This window comes from Schistocerca serialis, chromosome 7 (assembly GCF_023864345.2).
Source record: "Schistocerca serialis cubense isolate TAMUIC-IGC-003099 chromosome 7, iqSchSeri2.2, whole genome shotgun sequence".
NCBI lineage: Eukaryota > Metazoa > Arthropoda > Insecta > Orthoptera > Acrididae > Schistocerca > Schistocerca serialis.
In genome coordinates, this window is record NC_064644.1 from 209,901,421 (window position 1) to 209,923,146 (window position 21,726).

The 21,726-nt window shown below is 44.5% G+C and overlaps 1 protein-coding gene across 3 annotated transcripts in view; it reads left to right on the forward strand.

Annotated features, from left to right (window-relative positions):
- LOC126412813 (cytochrome P450 4C1-like) overlaps positions 1-21,726 on the forward strand; it is a 510,424-nt gene that overhangs the window by 35,674 nt on the left and 453,024 nt on the right. For all 3 annotated transcript variants that reach the window (XM_050082602.1, XM_050082601.1, XM_050082600.1), the window contains exons 2-3: positions 3,778-3,884; positions 20,394-20,484. In XM_050082602.1, the coding sequence (XP_049938559.1) occupies positions 3,778-3,884; positions 20,394-20,484 (198 nt within the window). The remainder of the gene's footprint in view (positions 1-3,777; positions 3,885-20,393; positions 20,485-21,726) is intronic.

The window sequence follows — 21,726 nt, forward strand, 5'->3', positions numbered from 1 at the left end:
TCTGTAGCACCACATTTCGAAAGCTTCTATTCTCTTCTTGTCCAAAGTATTTATCGTCCATGTTTCACTTCCGTGAATGGCTGCACTCCAGACAAATACTTTCGGAAACTATTTCCTGACACTTAAATCTATACTCGATGTTAACAAATTTCTCTTCTTCAGAAACACTTTCCTTGCCATTGCCAGTCTACATTTTATATCCCCTCTCCGTCGACCATCATCAGTTATTTTGCTCCCCGAATAGCAAAACTCCTTTACTACTTTAAGTGTCTCATTTCCTAATCTACTTCCCTCAGCATCACCCGACTAATTCGTCTACATTCTATTACCCTCGTTTTGCTTTTGTTGATGTTCACCTTATATCCTCCTTTCAAGACACTGTCCATTCTGTTCAACTGCTCTGCCAAGTCCTTTGCTGTCTCTGACAGAATTACAATGTCATCGGCGAACCTCAAAGTTTTTATTTCTTCTCCATGGATTTTAATACCTACTCCGAGTTTTTCTTTTGTTTCCTTTACTGCTTGCTCAATATACAGATTGAATAACATCGGGGAGAGGCTACAAACCTGCTTCACTCCCTTCCCAGCCACTGCTTCCCTTTCATGTCCCTCGACTCTTATAACTGCCATTTGGTTTCTGTACAAATTGTAAATAGCCTTTCGCTCCCTGTATTTTACCCCTGCCACCTTTAAAATTTGAAAGAGAGTATTCCAGTCAACATTGTCAAAAGCTTTCTCTAAGTCTAAATATGCTATATATTACATTATAATTATTAATAAGTGTAGTAATTAATCCCCACATAAACCATGCACTTTGCTGTTGGTGGAGTGGCTTTCGTGCCTCAGAGATACAGATAGCTGTAACGGAGGGGTATCTGTTAAGATGCCCCAGAAACATGTGGTTCGTGAAGAGGGGCGGTAGCTATTTCAGTACTTGCAGGAGCAACGGTTCAAGTGATTGTCTGAACTCACCTTGTAACATAAGCCAACATGGCCTTACTGTGGTAGTACTGCAAATAGGTGGTGGCAACATAGCCCCCCACCTCTCCCCAATTCGGATAACAGGGAGGGGACTACTCGGCAGGATGTCCCCATCAGAAGAAATAAAACTGGCCTTCTACGGATCGGAGCATGAAACTTTAGATTCTTTAATCGGGCAGATGGATTAGAAAATATAAAAAGGGAAATGGACAGGTTGAAGTTAGATATACTCGTAATTAGTGATGTTCGGTAGCTGGTCAGGTGACTACAGGGTCATAAATACAAAATCAAGTAACAGCAATGTAGTAATAGATTTAATAATGAATAGGAAAAGATGAATGTGGGTTAACTACTATGAACAGGATAGTGAACGACAGACACGAAGCCAACACCCATCATAAGTACAAGTTTATATGCCAACTAGCTCTTCAGATGAAGAGTTACAAGAAATCTCTACTAAGATGGAAAACCAATACGATGTAAAGGGTCGACCGATGTGGCCGAGCGGTCCTAGGCGCTTCAGTCTGGAACCGCGCTGCTGCTACTGTTGCAGGTTCTAATCCTGCCTCGGGCATGGATGTGTGGGATGTCCTTAGGTTAGTTAGGTTTAATTAGTTCTAAGTTCTAGGGGACTGATGACCTCAGATGTTAAGTCCCATAGTGCTCAGAGCCATTTGAACCATTTGAACGAAGTAAAGAAGAGAAAGCTGATAGGTGGAAGGAGTAGGTAGAAGGGCTCTACAAGGGAAATGAGCTTACAAGACAATATTATATAAAGCGAAGAGGACATAGATGAAGATGATATGGGAAATATAACACTGCCAGAAGAAATTGAGAGAGCACTCTAAGACCTAAGCCGAAACAAGGGCCACGGGGTAGACGACATTCCGTCAGAACTATCTATGTCTTTTGGAGAACAAGCCATGACACACCATTCTACCTAGAGTGCAAGGAGTATGAAGTAAGTGAATTACTCTCAAACGTCAAGCACAATGTAATAATTCCAGTTCCAAAGAAAGCAGGTGCTGGCAGTTGTGTGTATTAACGAAGTATGATTGCAAAGTACTAACACGAGTTCTTCACAGAAGGATGGAGAAAGCCGACCTCGGGGTTGTTTGTTCCGATTGCGGAGAAATGTAGGAACACACGGGGCATATCTGACCCTGCGACTTCTCTTACAGGTTAGGTTAAAGAAATGCAAATTTATGTTTATAGCATTTGTAGACTTGAAGAAAGCGGTTGACAATGGAATAACCTCTTAGAAATTATAAAAATAACAGAAGTCACGTACAGGGAGCGAAAGGCTATTTAAAATTTGTAGGTTGTTTACCACCACACATATTAAAACTGAAAATTAACCGCAATGTTCTTCTTAGAAACATAAATAAGGAAGATGGCTAAGTTAATGGAACCAGAATGCTTGTAAATGTTTATATAATAATTCTATTCATAGGCATGTTTTAACGGGACTCTAACAAAATAAGTGAATTTTGATTCTACTTGTGCATAAGACTTACTCGGGCACTATTTTATCTTTTCATTTTCAGACAAAACAATCCCCAATTATTCCTGCAATTGCTGTTACCATTAACGAGTCACAAGGACAAACATTCAAAAAGTTTAGGGTTTCATTAAGACAACCGTTTTTACTCACTGTGTATTACGGTGGATTATATGTAGCAACAAATAGAGTCCGGTCTTTCTATGATTTGAAATTTTATATTTGTGGACATAGCGAGCTACGACATTTAGCTAATGATGAAAGAATGTTTACTGAAAATATTTTTTGTGCTGTTTTGTATCGTTAAATTGTAGAATGAAGCAATTATTTCCCTCATATGTGTCTTTCATTCTCCCATGCTTCCTGTCCACCCTGTCTTACCCCTTTCCTAGTAGCGTTCAGATGAGGCCTAAATATGTGCGTAGTGTTCAGGTAAGAAGTAAGGATCTGCATGTGGATAAACTCCAATTACTTACGTTACAAAATTAAGTTATACATTACTTTATAAACTCAGTTGGTCAAATTTCGACCACAGGCGATACTAGTTTGTTGTTACTTGTTCTGCGTTTTATGGTGAGACCTCCTACTGACGCTGGCTGTAGCTTGAGTAAACACACAGAGACACTGATGAGTTTTCGGAGTAAGCATTTGTGTAAGAGTTACACAAATTCAAATCAATGTGAAAAAAATTCATTAGGTAAACAGTTTCACAAAAAATTTAATCATAAAAATTACGATAAGCAGGCCTATGCTCAAGTCAGCAATGATAATTTTAACCAGCGAGGTGTATGTATAGCAGTGCAAAAGAGATTAGTCGGTCACAAGCTGCGACACAGTCGGGAACTGAACAGTGACCCGAATATGGAATAAATTTCCTTTACTTTACGTCTATGGTCACAAATTTTTTGTCATCAGACTACAGATTTCTGTCGATAAGGACCATCTTCAGATCTGTTTAGAACATGTTTTTATAAAACAGATATGAAGATGGTCATTGTAGACCGAAATCGGTAGTCTCATGACCAAAGATTTACGACCATACACGTAAAGTAAAGAAATTTTATTAGATTAGTCTGTTACTTTCTGCAAAAACGTGGTTGGTGTACTCTTTTTGAAATAGAAATCGCTACCTGCATTTAATTTTCGCTCCAACATGAATCTAACAGCGCTGTAACTTTCAAACCTTGGTATGGGGGAAGTGGGGGGGGGGGGGGGGGGGGGGTTCGGTATGTTTGACTTTGGAACGCACAAGGGGAGCACAATTTAATCAGGAAAAAAAATTCTATTGTGTTACAGATTTTATGGAATTCGTGAAGAAGACGACTAAGAAATTCTGGCCTATTCATCGATTATGGCTTGGTCCCTTCGCAGAAGTAAGAATAACTAAACCAGAGCATATAGAGGTAAGTGGAACATGAAACGCTGTGCACATAGAATTTTCAATTGCCGGTCGTATTACCCCCAATTCCAGGTAAGCGAAAGGCTACTGAGAGACACTTCACAGAACTACCCATTTTATAATTGCGTAGGCTTCCGCGGCCAGAGTCAGTCGACATAAAAGTTTTCTGGGTATGTTACCGCGTCATAATGTATAAAACTACTGCTGCTGGAGAAAAACCAACGTTTCGGCCACGGTTGCAGCGGCCTTCTTCTGGGTCTAATGGTGCATTCTAGCTATGCAGTGTCCTTTATATTTTCTTGTTACTGTTGACTGCGCATGCCATTACGTCATAATTTTAAAAAGGTAGTTAGTTTCATTGGTCACTTAAGGAAGAAGGAGAGGGAACTTTATTTTAATAGGTTATTGTCGTGGAGGGAGAACGTAACCTTGGTTGTCTGTTGGCTCTTATGTTATGTGCCGTGACTGGTGGTCACCGTCGAATGGCTGCTGTTTACCAACTACTGGTCGTCGGATGCGCGGCGGCAGTTACTCGCCGGTAGTGCTCGTGCCTCGTGTTGACAGTGCGGTCTGTTGGGCTCTGATTGCTGGCAACCAACATGGGGAAAGCCTGAGTCCATCCACCCTGTTCGTGTTATTAGGGTGTTTAAGTATTTCGATGACCTCTCTGGTTTTGCGTTTCGTCATAACCGGCTGCTTTGCGAACACACAGGCCTCGCTGAATTTTATTTCTTTTCCGCAGTCTTGCTGATGCTGTGCCACTGCAGATTTGTTGTGTTGCCCTAGACGAATATAGCGCTCGTGTTCCCGAATGCGCGTTGCTATTGGCCTACCAGTCTCGCCGATGTATGCCTCTCCACATTCGCATTCCACCTTGTAAACGCCTGGATTGTGTAACGCTTCCACCTTGTCGTTAGTGGAGCCTAGCACGTCCTGGATCCTGCGACCACTATAGAAGACAGGCTGCACCCCAAGACGGCGAAGGTGTTTGCCTATTCGGTCAGTAACATTTTTCACGTAACGTAAGTGCACTGTTGACTGCAGTTTGTCTATTTCTTGCTTGGATCGACTTATGGCTGTAGCCATTGGCTAGAAACATTGTGCGTAGCCTTCTAAGATCAGGTGTTATGTTTTGAGCATCACTTAAGCGCTGCGCACGGATTGCCAAAGAACGGATGACGGAGTGCTTCTGCGCTGGGTGGTGGTAGGATTGGGCGTGCCGATACCTGTCTATATTTGTAGGCTTGCGATGTACTCTGTGCCCCAGTATGCCCTCCGTTCTCCTGTATACTTCGACGTCTAGAAATGGAATTGCACCATTCTTTTCTACATCGAGCATGAACTGTATCTTTCTGTGCATATTGTTCAAAAACTCGTGAAAATTGTGTAGCTGCTTTTCACCATGGGGCCATATAGCGAACGTATCGTTCAAGTATCTGAACCAGCAACGTGGGCGTAAAGGAGCTAAACCGAGGGCCGTTGCGTCATAGGCTTCCATGAATATGTCGGGTGCCAGCGGAGATAGGGGAGACCCCATTGTTACGCCGTCTGTCTGCCCGTAGTATTTTCCTTGCCATTTGAAGTACGTTGCAGCCGGCCGAAGTGGCCGCGCGGTTCTGGCGCTGCAGTCTCGAACCGCGAGACCGCTACGGTCGCAGGTTCGAATCCTGCCTCGGGCATGGATGTGTGTGATGTCCTTAGGTTAGTTAGGTTTAACTAGTTCTAAGTTCTAGGGGACTAATGACCTCAGCCGTTGAGTCCCATAGTGCTCAGAGCCATTTGAACCATTTTTTTGAAGTACGTTGCAGTCAGGTACAACTCAACCAGGTTGCATATGTCTGGCGGGACATGCTCCTGAAGGATGCGGATAGTTTCATCTACTGGCACGTTCGTAAATAGTGACTTCACTTAAGCGTCGATCAGTTTCAGCTGAAAGATGAAGGAACCTTCTTTCAGAATGTCCTGAAACTCCTGGTCTGAAACTTCTGCTTTAGCGAGTTGAGCATAATCTATTGCATTCGTTGCGCTGTTTACGAGGGTTAGGCAGTCGGCTACGGTGTAAACAATTCCTGAAATTTGGTGTGCATATTTGCTCAACGGAGCGATAAATTTCACCCGAGTGTACTGCCGTGGGGAGCGTTTATCGTTATTAGGTCCGAAGGCTTGTGGTCGCTGAAAGTCGTAAACTCTCTTGCCTCCAACTGTGAGTGAAAGAATTTAATAGCTTCATACACTGCAAGAAGTCCGCGACTTAATGCACTCCATGTCTGATGTGACAGAGCGCTTGTGCCAAAAGTGCGAGTGGCTACCACACATCATCTACATGCTGTTGCGATGCTGCACCGACTGCGGTTTGGCTTGCATCCAGCACCAGCGAGAGAGGAGCTTCTAATGTGGGTTGTGTGATGAATGCCGCATTTGCAGTAGTTAATCTGCTTCAAAAGCAGAGCTCATAGGGTCCGTCCACTAGATTATCGTTTTGGCCTTGATTTCAGGAGCACACAATACTGTGGTTAACGGTTATTGAAGCTCAGTTGAATGGGTTAGACGACGCCGGTAAAATTTCACTATTCCTAGAAAGAGACACGGTTCCGTTGCGGCTTCCTCAATAGAGCCTCTACCTTTTGAGGAAATGTTAACGACCCTGAGTGCGAGATTGGACGGTCAAAAAAAAAAAAAATGTCATGTGGCCCAAGAACACACTTGGCAGTATTTAATACAATCTTGTAATGATCCAAGTGTTTAAGGGTTTCTCCCAAGTGGTGTTGTTTGTGTCACTGTGCTGAAAATACAAGGACGTCATCAAGACAAACTTTAAAGCGCTGCGTTTATAAATATCTGCCAAGTCTGCATAGCATTGTGTACGTCGAATGTCATGAAACGAGTCTCAAAGTGGCCAAATGGCGTAATTATTGTCGTCTTCAATGTGCCCTATTCAACCACAGGAATTTGTGTGTAGGTCTTGGCAGAGTCTAGCACGAAATGCGATTGTGCCACATAAAGCATAGCTATAGTCTCTCAACAGTAGTGTAGGATAACGATCTAGCACCCTTCTACATCTACATCCACATGAACACTCTGCGAGCGAAGGAGCTGTGCTGACGGAGGTACCCTGTGCCACTACTGCTCATTTCCCCTCCTGTTCCATTCGCAAATAGAGCGATGGACAAACGACTGTCTACATGCCTCCTCATGAGCCCTAATTCCTCGTATCTTATCTTCGTGGTCTCTACGCGAAACGTATATTGGCGGCAGTACAATCGTTCGGCAATCAGCTTCAAATGCCGGTTCTCTAAATTTTCTCAATAGAGTTTCTCATAAGGAACGTCGCCTTTACTCCACGGATTCCCATTTAAGCTACCGAAGCATCTCCGTTACATTTACGTGTTGTTCTAGTCTACCGGTAACAGATCTAGCAGTCCGCCTCTAAATTGCATCGATGTCCTCCTTCAGTTCGACCTGGTACGAGTCCCAAACACTCGAGCGCTACTGAAGACTAGGTCGCACAGCATCCTATATGCAGCCTCCTTTAAAGGTGAACCAGTCTTTCCTGAAATTCTTCCAATAAACCGAAGTCGACCATTCACCTTCCCTACCACAGTTCTCACATGCTCGTTCCATTTCGTAACGCTTTGCAACGTTACGTCCAGCTATTTAAAAGAGTTCACTGCGTCAAGCAGGATACTAGTAATACTCCAACACTGCAGATTTGTTCTTCCTACTCATTCGCATTAACTTACGTTTTTCCACATTACCACACTACCATCAACAAACAACCGCAGATTGCTGCCACGCTGTGTGCCATATCATTTACGTATATAGAGGACAACAGCGGTCCTATCGAACTTCCCTGGGGCACTCCTGCCGATACCCTTGTCTGTGATGAACACTCGCCATCGAGGACAACATACTGGGTTCTTCCACTTCGAGCCACTCACGTATCTGTGAAATTATTCCATATGGTCGTACCTTCGTCATCAGCCTGCAGTCGGGCACCGTGCCAAATGTTTTCCGGAAATACAGAAATATGAAATCGGCCTCTTGCCTTCATCCATAGTTCGTGGTAATGGACAAGCTGAGTTTCTCACAAGCAATACTTTCTGAAACTATGTCGATTCGTGGACATAAGCTTCTCAGTCTCATGAAAGTTTATTACGTTCGAGCTGAGAATACGTTCACGGATTCTGCAGCAAACGGAAGTCAAGGATATTGGTACACAAATTTTCGAACCTGTTCTGTTACCCTTCCTATATATTGGAGTCACGTTCGTTTTTTTCCCCAGTCGTTTGGGACTTTGTGTTGGGCGAGAGATTCATGACAAATGCAAGCTAGGTAAGGGGCCAATGCCGTAGTGTACCTGTGATTTATTTGTTTTCAAATCTTTTAGTTGTTTCTCTATGCCAGGGATGCTTGTTGCTGAGTAGTCCATACGGGATTCTGTCCGATGGTCAAATGACGGTACGTTCGTACTATTCTCGTGTGTGAAAGATATCTTGAATTTTAAACGTCAGGCTTTCGATTTGCTATCTTCAGCGGCCACACGAGACTAGTCAACGTGGGACTGAACGGAAGCGTTAGACCCGCTTAGCGATTTCATTAGGACCAATACAACAAAATTGTTGAAAAGAAATGGCACTTGTACTAACCTCAGCCACCCGACCGCCACTTCCTCCTAGGAACCTGAGCCAAGTTTGAAATCTGCCAGTAAACAAAGCTCACTTGCGCTCTCACCACTAACCTAAGAAAATTGTTACAAACGAAGCTCATCACCACTAAACTAAGCCACCAGCACTCAACCTTTTCCTACACGTTTTGCGTAAAAGGACTCACCCTGCACTACGCCCATGGATGGAGGAACCTATTTACTTTATTTTGGAATGGAGTGTATGTATGACACCGACATGTTCCACACCAGCCACACCTGCAAAATACTCCTACATAACTCATTTATATTGCTGTAGACACACGCTTGCTAATTGTAAACAGTTGAAAATAACTCATAGCACAGCCTACACACATGAGAACCGCTCGTAAATAATGCAAAACGTCTACGTCCAAATAGCCAAACAACTCCTAATTTTCGGAAATAATTTCAGTCCATAGGCTGATGGAAGGTGGAAAGAGTGTACTTTATTTATTTGGGACATATCTTTTTGAAACGTTTGCATCTCATAGGTTTTGATATGTAACGCTGACATAAGGCAGTTTCTGAACTCCAGTAGTGCACTACACGTGGCAACACAACCGCGCCCACCAAGACATTCATTCCAATCCAGACCTCTAACTCCTCTAGAGATAAATTTGTCCAGTTATTTGTTGACTGACTCACAGTCTGACCAGATTGCAGTTTTTGCGCAACAACCACTTAGACTGCGTTGTGCTGCTCGGGGAAGTAAGGAAGGGCTGCACTCTATTTATTTGGAGCCCTTTTATTTAGTCGTGGAGTATATTTGTTACAAAACACCCGCACTGATCCGACTGTGGTCATCTGACACAGGCCACAAACACGTAAACAACTCCTAATTTCACCAAACAATAGCAAACAGCTCCTAAATAATGCAGTACACAATATCAGCAGACGAGCTCTATACTCTTAAACTCTCCAAATAAAGCGCCGCACAGTGCACAGACATGCTCGCAAAATAGTGCAACAGACGCGCCCAAACACCCCCCCTGCTGCCAAATCGACCAAAGGTCTCTGCTCGGCCTCCCCCAAACATGACCTCAACAGTCGCATTCGCACCTAACACCGGTGAAATTAGTATCGCCTATTCCCCTTAGATTACGCTCCATGGCAGGCAGCGCGCGCGTGCGGTCGGCGGGGAAGGGGGTTCCAGAGTCTCCAGCGAAGTTCAGCTTCCGAGCGCACGTGACAGCCGACCAGAAAGGGCACTCTCCTCTGTCACATGTGAAAGCTGCGCTGTTCTTCTCATGTATACCGCTGGCGTCTCAGGTCTGGACCTGCCTTCACGTCTTTTGTCAGAATAGCTCATAGCTTGTTGACACACACAATTAACGTGGCCGGGGAAACATTTACTACTCGCATGCAACCGAGATGGTGACGGAAAACCAATCACTCTGATCTGCGCTGCAGGCACGTGTAATCACTGAGAACCTTTTTTTATTTTTTCGAACAACTTATTTAACCATACAGTATATCTATCACTCTATCACAAAACACCCATCCAGATGTGCCCTGGGCCATGTTGCACAGCCCACAGACACGCACCCAATCATAATTTCAGTACACACTATAGCAAACTGCTGCTAAATAATTCCTCACACAGATGTGTAGATACGCTCAGTACTCGTAAACTATCCTAATAACGCATAGCAGAGCCTGCAGATCCGCTCTCAAAATAACTCAGCAAACGTGCACAGGTAGCCCCCACTCCGCACCCTGCCCACAGGATCGTGAAGTCACCCATCCGTCTGATTTCAGACATCGCACAGCCCCTCCTCGGCTTCCGCAAGCGTGAGTTGGCGCGGTCAACGCGCTCGTCAGCTGTCAAAGCGCACACACACACGTCCGTCCAGGACCGCGATCCGTCACAATCCCGAGCCGCGACCACCGAACGCGGGTGAAAGTCAACTTCCTCTCAATCGATCGTCCCGTACATCCTCTGTTATCATTTAACGCAGATTTGAGTAACGGTGATCCCGTACTTGTGTGCAAAAATGACCTGTCACTAGAAATGGAACGCAGAGTTATAAACTATTCGGTCACTGCGACTTATGAGTTTAAATGTACAGGTGGTCAATCACTTTCGAGGGAAGTCGCTACAACGTCAGCAGGCTCTTCTAGTTTCCTTCTGTTGTGGCTGTTCTTTATTTAAAATCATTCAATGCTATGGTATAGACTGTAACAATATGATTTACAAGGTGCAAGGTATAGTTTCCAGTGAGAGGCCGTGCATCAGTCTATGTTAATTTCTGTTTAGAATCAGACACTGACTTCGAAGTTGCGGCAGAAAGACGAAATGCTCGGCAGTGTGCAAAAGCGTGTTAGGAAACACTGTTTGAACAAGGGCCAGAGGTAGCTTCTCATTTGCTTAGAATATGGGTGATAAAACTTTAAACGGGTCTCTGCAGCGTGTGTATATTTAATATGATCTTGCTCATATAGGCATCTTTAGTTTGAGGTGTTGTACTTGGTGAGCTGTTAGGAATTCTTGGATGGTCGCACTCTGAGTTATTCGGGGGGAGTATTGTGAATTCCGTTTGTCCGCACTGGAGGTGGAACGCATTGGTGTCCTCGTGACTTTTTCACTGTTTTATGGTAGAGGATAAAGATGATAGGGTTGTTGAGGATCTGTTGCGCTTGTACCTAGTTTGAGGCATACGACATTGCGCGCATTTCCGGCAAACGGTCAAAACAAGGTCCTATTGCAGTAACTGAGATCGTTCTGTTTATAGACAGTTTGCAGAAGGTAATAGATATGTCTTTCTCCGACTTAAATTGCAGAAATCATATGGGTGAAGATAAATGCATACTCATTATGCTTAGAAAGGGAGAATGCTTTTTTATTATTAATTGAGTTTTTGCAGGAGTGAATATCGTTTTATATATGCGAGTGTTTAAGATTTGTGAGTGGAAATTCTCAGCGAAGGGTGAATGATGTCAGGTTCGCTGGCTGGGGGAGACACTGTTTACATGTCCTGTTGGAGATGCAAGGGGGAGATAGAGATCTGCGCTATTCAGTATCCATTTATGCACTGTATGTCGTTAACCAATAGCTGGAGAGCAGGTATAGGGAGAGTCCATTTCAGCATTCTGGTCCTGGGGCTGTGGCTGTTTAGGTGGACAGCTATGTGGCTTTGACATGCCGCAGGCGGCGCTCGGACACTCGCTTTGTAAGGCGCTATGGGCTTAGTTTGAGCATTTAGCACTTGTTTCGGTGGTTGTTGGATTAAGAACTGTAGTATTGAAGGTCATGTCCTCATCAGGACCGCTGTGTAATTGAGTAAGTGTGTTTACGTATTTGAATATATGTTTCGCGAATGGGGATGTTAAGTTGATGGCGCAATTTAGCTACCACTGTAAAAAAATAACTGTCTGCTGCTGAAAGAAAGAAAGAAAGTGGTGACCTTGCCCCCAGACCTGATGGATGAGTTATTAGATAAGAGCAAGTGATAGTTTAATGATGCTATGTGTTCGGATATAGGAGTCTCTAAACGGCGGGGCGAGATTTTTTTATGTGGAAATTGTGCAATCTATAGATAGTGATATTTGACCGCTAGTGAAAACAGTTAAGAGAGGAAAAATACGTACAAATCGAGCGCTGGCAGAATGTTGCGGCAATGGTAATAATATTTAATTCAAGGTGAAGGTGGTAAATATGGGCCAGGCTTTGAATATTAGTGTGAGTATCGTATGTGTTTGATGCTCTGTATAAAAGTTTGACTCTTTAATTGCGTTTGGTATTTCTGGGTGTGTGTAAAATTAATTTTACTGTTGAAAGTGCGAGAAAGATGAGTTGATTGTTGTTTACATAGAGGCTACGTTTGTAATTCGAAAACTGAGGATGAGAATGGTAAATTGATTGATGGACATGGTTTGTGAGGTGATATATGAGTTTCAAGATAGGGTTGAGGACATATGCGTATGTTGATGGTGGGACGGGTGTGAGGTTAGGTGTGGTGGGAGGTGTAACTTAGATGTTATTTTTAAAAAAATGTTGTAAAGTAAGAATAATATTGAGAAGATTTTAGATGGCTGGACACGCGATGAGGCGACAGCAGGGATGTGTAGTTATGTTTAGTTAAAGGGCCGCGTAATGTCGTGTGGGGAGCAATGCGCAGTGTGCTACATGGTCATAGGAGGTAAAGACATGTGCTGCTACGATGTGTCTAGCGTATGGATGCTGCACTTTGGCATTATGCTACGTTGATATAAAGTTGACTTTCACCCGCGTTCGGTGGTCGCGGCCCGGGATTGTGATGGACCGTGGTCCTGTACGCACGTGTGTGCTTTGACCGCTGACGAGCACGTTGCCCGCGCCAACTCACGCTTATGGAAGCCGAGCAGGGGCTGTGTGATGTCTGAAATCAGAGGGATGGGTGACTTCACGATCCTGTGGGCAGGGTGCGGAGTGGGGGATACCTGTGCACGTTTGCTGAGTTATTTTGAGAGCGGATCTGCAGGCTCTGCTATGCGTTATTAGGATAGTTTACGAGTACTGAGCGTATCTACACATCTGTGTGAGGAATTATAGCTATAGTGTGTACTGAAATGCCCGCATCTCGTGGTCGTGCGGTAGCGTTCTCGCTTCCCACGCCCGGGTTCCCGGGTACGATTCCCGGTGGGGTCAGGGATTTTCTCTGCCTCGTGATGGCTGGGTGTTGTGTGCTGTCCTTAGGCTAGTTAGGTTTAAGTAGTTCTAAGTTCTAGGGGACTGATGACCATAGATGTTAAGTCCCATAGTGCTCAGAGCCATTTTTTTGTGTACTGAAATTATGAATGGGTGCGTGTCTGTGGGCAGTGCAACATGGCCCAGGGCACATCTGGGTGGGTGTTTTGTGATAGCGTGATAGATATACTGTATGGTTAAATAAGTTGTTCGAAAAAATAAAAAAAAGGTTCTCAGTGATTACACGTGCCTGCAGCGCAGATCAGAGTGATTGGTTTTCCGTCACCATCTCGGTTGCATGCGAGTAGTAAATGTTTCACCGGCCACGTTAATTGTGTGTGTCAACAAGCTATGAGCTATCCTGACAAAAGACGTGAAGGCAGGTCCAGACCAGAGACGCCCGCGGTATACATGAGAAGAACAACGCAGCTTTCACATGTGCCCTTTCTGGTCGGCGGTCACGTGCGGTCGGAAGCTGAACTTGGCTGGAGACTCTGGAACCCCTTCCCCGCCGACCGCAAGTGTGCGCATCCTGCCTTGGAGCGTAATCCAAGGAGCATAGGCGATATAAATTTCTCCGGTGTTAGGTGCGAATGCGACTGTTGAGGTCATGTTTGGGGGAGGCCGAGCAGAGATTTTTGGTCGGTTTGGCAGCTGGGGGTGTTTGGGCGCGTCTGTTGCACTATTTTGCGAGCATGTCTGTGCACTGTGCTTGCTTTATTTGGAGAGTTTAAGAGTACAGAGCTCGTCTGCTGATATTGTGTACTGCATTATTTAAGAGCTGATTGCTATTGTGTGGTGAAATTAGGAGCTGTTTACGTGTTTGTGGCCTGTGTCAGATGACCACAGTCGGATCAGTGCGGGTGTTTTGTGACAAATATACTCCACAACTAAATAAAAGGGCTCCAAATAAATAGAGTGCAGCCCTTCCTTACTTCCCCGAGCAGCACAGCGCAGTCTAAGTGGTTTTTGCGCAAAAACTGCAATTTGGTCACACTGTGAGTCAGTCAACAAATAACTGGACAAATTTATCTCTAGAGGAGTTAGAGGTCAGGATTGGGATGAATATCTTGGTGGGTGTGGTTGTGTTGCCACGTGTAGTGCACTACTGGAGTTCAGAAACTGCCTTATGTCAGCCTTACATATCGAAACCTATGAGATGCAAAAGTATCAAAAAGATATGTCCCAAATAAATAAAGTACACTCTTTCCACCTGCCATCAGCCTATGGACTGAAATTATTTCCGAAAACTAGGAGTTGTTTGGCTATTTGGACGTAGACATTTTGCATTATTTACGAGCGGTTCTCATGTCTGTAGGCTGTGCTATGAGTTATTTTCAACTGTTTACAATTAGCAAGCGTGTGTCTAGTGCATTATAAATGATTTATGTAGGAGTGTTTTGCAGGTCTGTATGGTGTGGAACATGTCGGTGTGATACACACACTCCATTCCTAAATAAAGTAAATTGGTTTCTCCATTCATGGGCGTAGTGCAGGGTAAGTCCTTTTACCCAAAACGTGTAGGAAAAGGTTGAGTGCTGGTGGCTTAGTTTAGTGGTGATGAGCTTCGTTTGTAACAATTTTCTTAGGTTGGTGGCGGGAGCGCAAGTGAGCTTTGTTTACTGGCAGATTTCTAACTTGGCTCAGGTTCCTAGGAGGACGTGGCGGTCGGGTGGCTGAGGTTAGTACAGGTGCCATTTCCTTCCAACAATTTTGTTAGGTTGGTAGAGAAAGTGGAAGTGACTTTTCTTTACTGCCAGAATTCAAACTCGGCGCTGGTTCCTAGGGTGAGGTGGCTGTCAGGTCCTCGAAAAGTAGTTGAAATTAGGTTGTTGAACACCTTTGCATACATATATGAAATTGTAAATTGAATTAGTTAATATGATTAAAAACGAAATGGAATTAAGTACTTAGGTATTTACAGAAGACTATGTCCGTCGCGTGTATGGAGGGTGTGTGACGTAAGCGGAGCGGCGGCGCAGCGATTGTACAGTTATTACGCGCGCGCAAGAGAGAGTCAATTACTGAGTGTTCTAGTGCGGACCAAACGTGCTGTTATATAGTCATGCCGGATTCCACAGTCGAACAAACTTTGCTGCCAAAAGTGTAGCACTGCGTTCTCGCACGCACAGGGACACGTGGTGGACGGTGAGCGGTCGGCATCGACAAGTTTGAAAGTGCCCAGGGAAACAACTTTGGCGCCAAAAGTGTGGCAGGGAACGGCCGACCGTTGTGTGATTCAGCTCCGAGGCGAACAATTTTGGCGGGAAACGTGCGGAGGCGACGATAACGCGTGGTGAGCGGACAAGGGACCACTGTGACGTCAAACTCGGCAAGTTCCAGCGTGTCCAGCGAAAACATGTTTAAGACGTGGGAGCGATCACTGGGCTCGTGTACCGGCAGTCCAGCGCGAGTGGCCGGCCACCTCACGTGACAGGCGTCGGCAGTTCCTCCGCACGTTCGCCTGGGGGTGGCGAGGATTTGAACTAATTCGGTTGCAGCGCGGACGTCGTGGTGACTGCACTGCGATATGTGTGTGCTGACTGTGTTGGAGAACAAGTGATGACCGTACTGCTTGAAATAAAGTCTTCAGTCCCTTTCCCCCTGCAAAATCAAAGGACGTGACTTACGTTACTATAAGTGCAGTTTATTATTTGACACGATTATGATAGGCTACCAGCGAAAAAAGATAAGTGACGGAGAAATGTGATACGTGTGATCAATTATGGTGTTGGGATTTGAACTTGTGATAGATTTTTGTTATGGATGTAAGGAAAATGGCTTTTTCGCCGAGAAAATCGGATATGTTGAATAAATAATAAATGATAATAATAAAGAGAAGTACAGTTTTCGAGACATTATCGTGTTGGAATTTGAATTTTCGCAATTTTCTAGTGGCGGTAGGCCTATAATAATAAGTAATAATAATAATAAATGATAATGAGTGATATTAAATGATAATGAATGATAATAAATGACAATGAATGATAATGAATGTTAATAAATGATAATGAATAATAATAAACAAAAGTAAGAATTTGCAGCCATTATCGTGTTGGAATTTGAATTTGGAGGGAATTTTCTAGTGGAGGCAGGTCAATAATAATAAATAATAATAAATGATAATAAATAATAATAAATGATAATAAATAATAATAAATGATGATGAATGTTAATAAATGATAATCAATAATAATAAAGATAAGTACGGTTTTTGCATGCATTATCCTGTTGGAATTCAAACTTCCCGCCCATTTTTTTCTTCTGGAGGCTTAGGTTAGTGGACATTGCACAACTGGTCTATTTTCCCGCCAAAATTCAAAATCCCTCCATTTTTTCTAGAGGTTAGGTTAGTGGACATAGCACAATTGGCCTATTATCCCGCCAAAATCCGCCATCTTGGATGACGTCATGCGCTGTTGCCAAGTCTACATGCCGCCATCTAGGATGACGTCATCGCCGCCATCTTGAATAAATTTGGCTACAATGGAGAGTGGGTTGACACCCCCCTTGTCCCCCTATTGCTGGGATGCAGTAATCTCCCTGTGACGCCAAGCGCAACACCTTTTGAGCAGTACGTGTAGAGGAGTCGACCATGGAGTTCCAGAAGTGCGAATGGTACCCTCCTTCAACATAGTATCGAATTCTACTTGGCAACAGCCAAGGCGTGTTGCCCTGCGTGAAACTGGTGGGGCTGTAGTAGTATTAATACAATGAACAATGCTGGGACGTACCTCTTTCTGAGCGCGCAATACCAGCGAACTGTTCTAGCAGCTCGGCGTGTCTGCTCCCAGCCGATATGCTCGGCACTGTGAATCGCGGCGCAGGGTCGAAAGCTTCCAGCTGCAAGGCTGGTGATGCTACTGACGAGACCTGCGTTGATGATGCCCAGCAGCAGACGGTAATGCACCAGGAAATCAGCTCCAGTATTGAATTCAGTCACGTCTGCTACGTTAAAGTTCCCATCAGAAGTGCAGAGTAATCCCAAATTCAGTTCTATATGTTACATGCCGTAGGTCGCTATGGTCGAATTCTAGATGCAGCGAAGTAATACACAATCAGCGGTCAATACCTCTGCAACATGGTCCATGGGTAAGTATATAAATCAGATTTGTATCAACCAGAAACTCCCGATCCGTTATGAAGAGGTGCACGGACGGCGACTGGCAATAAGATGGGCGTACATCCGATTGCCATTGCTGTTTCTGAAAATGCACGGTGAAACACATTTGCGCTCCTAATCTCCGAATTTCCGACGACACCGACAAATGTCAGACGGCGGTTGTGCTGTGCCACTCGCCGCTGAGAAGTTCGTGGAGGAACGACTTCTTGACCTGTCTTCTAGCGTCTCTGCAAGAGAGTAGTTCGCTGATTTGTTTCCTCAGGGCGTCAACTGTGTTCACGAAGCTGTCATAATCTGCATGCTTACTGTAGCTGTCAATGCAGTGTTGCACGCCGCCGCCTCCGCCGCCGCTGCTGCTGCACTGCACGGGGACGACACAATTGAGAACTGAAATCTGTCTGCCAGGGCCACTATGGTGTCTAGTGGCATCACCATCTGGGACGCTGCAGTGGCCTTTACTTGAGCTGGCAATAGGCTGCTCCATAGCGTGCGCAGCAATGTGCTCCCCACCGCGCCCGTGTTGACCTCGCTGCCCAGATGTGGGAGATATTGAGACAGCATTCCGAACCCGACGTCCTCCTGTGTAAGTATTTGCCTCGTACGCTGTTCCTATGAGACGGACACAATACCTTGAGCTTCTCGTATGACTACCTTGCAGGAGGTGTTATTATTATATCGTGGACTTCTGCAGCTTAACGATGATCTAGTATGGAGTCTGTGGTTACTCCAGCTCAGATAAAACTTGTCTCGACTTGAGTAAACAGTAGTACCGTCGAAGTGGGGTAGTCGCACTGCGAGTCTTGATGTGGGCGAATAGTCTCCCATCGAGGAACATTTCCACTCTTGAGAAGTTTCCTGGTATTGCAGGTCTATTCGCACTGTCTGGTTCACATCACCATTGTTGCAAGTCGAGATGATAGTCTTCAGAACCAGATATTATAAGGATTCGTAAAATCAGCCCGTCACAGACACAGATTATCAATTCCGGGACACTGTTATAAAAACAATTATTTTAAACAAACCACAGATAAGCTTATAAAGACCGAACAGTTGTGTTGAGCGGTAATCTGAACATGATTTTAATTTAGGAAGTGACAATTGCTACAGAACTAAACCGGATCGTCCGAACTTGAATGATAACTAACAGAAATTCTATACCGGAAATTAACAGACACAGGGCGTCGCAGGACACCAGAGAGAGAGAATAATAACAGCGACTTGGCGGTCAACGTGTGAACTCCTTTGACAGCTACGGCGAACATATCAGCTGACGGCTTGTTGACGATGCGTGCCGATGTATGCCGCTACATACTGTATAAAATCGTCTAGTGTACGAAGGAGAATGTTGAAAACTAGCACCACAGAAACTTATTAGCATAGGCGTAATCGCTTTGTACACCAACAAAATGAATTTCGCAGCCAGGGAATATTTTTGCGTAACAGAGCCATAGCAGCAGCAGTGAAATCACAATGCTTGGGTACGTAGGTTCACTTAATAATCAGGACAACCTAGATAGCTCTCAGTTGTTCTTAGGAGCTTCTTTTCAGTGATCTGGCCTGCAATGGGGAAAGGGTGTGGAGCGGAGAAGAGCCTGGGATTAGCAGGAAAGCGCTTCACTGTGTCCTTTATAATATTCCAACCACTGTGTCGCTTCGAATTTGTAGCGACAGGAAGCGCTCTACAAGAACGACCGGCAACGGCAAACGCCAAGACCACTTTTGAATTGCCTGAGATTGCTTGCACTAGCTCCGTATGGCTCCAGTATGTATTATCTCCGCTGTTTCCATCATGGCACATGGACGTCGCGAATGGACCCAACTAGCTCTTCGCCAATGCGTGGAAGCCAAATTGCAGTACAGCTATGCAAATGGAAACCTTTTGTGCCAGTGGACAAACACAGTATTATTAACTGATGTAGTGATCACCACTCTGTTACCATACTGCACAGTTGGCGCTTAGTTTTCTTTTTTTGCTCGCCGGCCGGTTTGGCCGTGCGGTTCTAGGCGCGTCAGTCTGGAACTGCGTGACCGCTACAGCCGTAGGTTCGAATCCTGCCTCGGGCATGGATGTGTGTGATGTCCTTAGGTTAGTTAGGTTTAAGTAGTTCTAAGTCCTAGGGGACTGATGACCTCAGAAGTTAAGTCCCATAGTGCTCAGAGCCATTTGAGCTTTTTTTTTTCTCCTCCAGTCCTTAACGCTTCAAAAATTACACCGAATTACTGTCACATGACACACGACTACCCAAAACGTAATTACCTCCTCACATCTATAATGAAGGATGCTTAACAGTTCATGTGGTCGTTTTTGCCAGCCATATACCAATTGTCGGCAGGCGGTGCGCGTTCGTCACAGCTTCGGGGTATATTGTCCTTCCAAAGTGTACGTGACCGGCACTTCTTGCTACTCCGATTTATATATTACGAAAGACAAAAACGATTAAGATGTCCACCTTACATGAAGCCAGTGTAAGTTGGAAGACGGAAATGTGTGTGTGCTTGGGGGGGGGGGGGGGGGAGGAGTTTATCTTGGCACTTAAAGTGACTTATCCACAGCGCTTTACGTATGCGGAAATTTATGAAGTGGTTTGTTTCTCGCACTGAAGTGAGTGACGTGTTCCTCAAATCGCGAAACAGCAGCCCTACTGCAGCTCCGAAAGTCCAGTGATTAATGAAACACTGCGGTGACCAAGCCGACGGTAGATAGGAGCCTGATTTACTTTTTGTGTGAAGTCAATTCTGGTCGTTACATGCAACGTTCTTCATGCAATACCGACATGTGGGAGATGATTCTAAACTACATTAGGCTTACGCGATTACAAATTAAATTTTAAATAACGGGGAATTAAAACAAATTTTTCCGAAATGGGACTCTGAGATCTAGTCCCATGATATACGGAGTGTGCAGGAAATAGAAAGTAATGGTTGTTGTTATACGACCGGCTTTCAGTATTTACTCGTGCCTTGCTTTCAGCGTAAAACTCCCAGTGACAGTTTACAACGATGGTGTGGGCTAAGTGCACTGGGTTCCCGTTTGTTTCAGATTGTCATGGCTAGCAGTGATCTTATTACTAAAGCTGACCTCTACGCATTCCTGCACCCCTGGCTGGGAGAAGGTCTTCTCACGAGCACAGGTGAGTACTGGAAACTTCTAGTATGTACCATTAACGTCATAGGCGGAAAGAGATACGGTTGCGTATGTGGTCGGCAGAATATTATCGCCAGGTAACTACTAACAGTGCCATTATATCTTTCTTTTTTCTAATCATCTACTTTTCGACTGCTTTGTTAGCCTCCTCCATTTTAAGTACTCTGGGCAAGTTACTTCACATGTTAATTCAGTCTGTATCGAACTAAACATTCCTTTTTAAATATTTTCATATTTGTGCTTCTTTGGGTACTCCTCAAGCAGAAAGAAAGAACATTCCATGGATATACTGCCGCCACTCGGTGGTCAAGGGGCACAGTACCAATCATCTCATCATTACATGCTCTGTCGCCAGTGTCGGATACAGAAAAACCTCAAGGAGTGGGCGCTAACGACGTCTTGCGCTACCTTCACTTTTATCCTAATACAAAATAATCAAGTTACATGCTAAGTTTATGAAAGTTTTATTTAAACTGATTATCCACATACAGGGTCGTCCATTGATAGTGACTGGGCCAAATATCTCTCAAATTAAGCATCAAACGAAAAAACTACTAAGAACGAAACGTGTCTAGGTTGAAGGGGGAAATCAGATGGCGCTATGGTTGGCCCGCTAGATGGCGCTGCCATAGGTCAAACGGATATCAACTGCGTTTTTTTTAAAATAGGAACCCCCATTTTTTATTACATATTCTTGTAGTACGTAAATAAATATGAATGTTTTAGTGGGACCACTATTTGCGCTTTGTGATAAGAGGGCACTGTAATAGTCACAAACGTGTAAGTACGTGGTATTACGTAGCATTCCGCCAGTGCGGACGGTATTTGCTTCGTGATACATTACCCGAGTTAAAATGGACCATTTACAAATTGCAGAAAAGGTCGGTATCATGTTGATGTATGGCTATTGTGATCAAAATACCCAACGGCCGTGTGCTATGTATGCTGCTCGGTATCCTGGACGACATCATCCAAGTGTCCGGACCGTTCGCGGGATAGTTACGTTACTTAAGGAAACAGGAAGTGTTCAGCCACATGTGAAACGTCAACCACGATCTGCAACAAATGATGATGCCCAAGTAGGTGTTTTAGCTGCTGAAGCGGCCAATCCGCACATCAGTAGCAGACAAATTGCTCGAGAATCGGGAATCTCAAAAACGTCGGTGTTGAGAATGCTACATCAACATCGATTGCACCCGTACTATATTTCTATGCACCAGGAATTGTA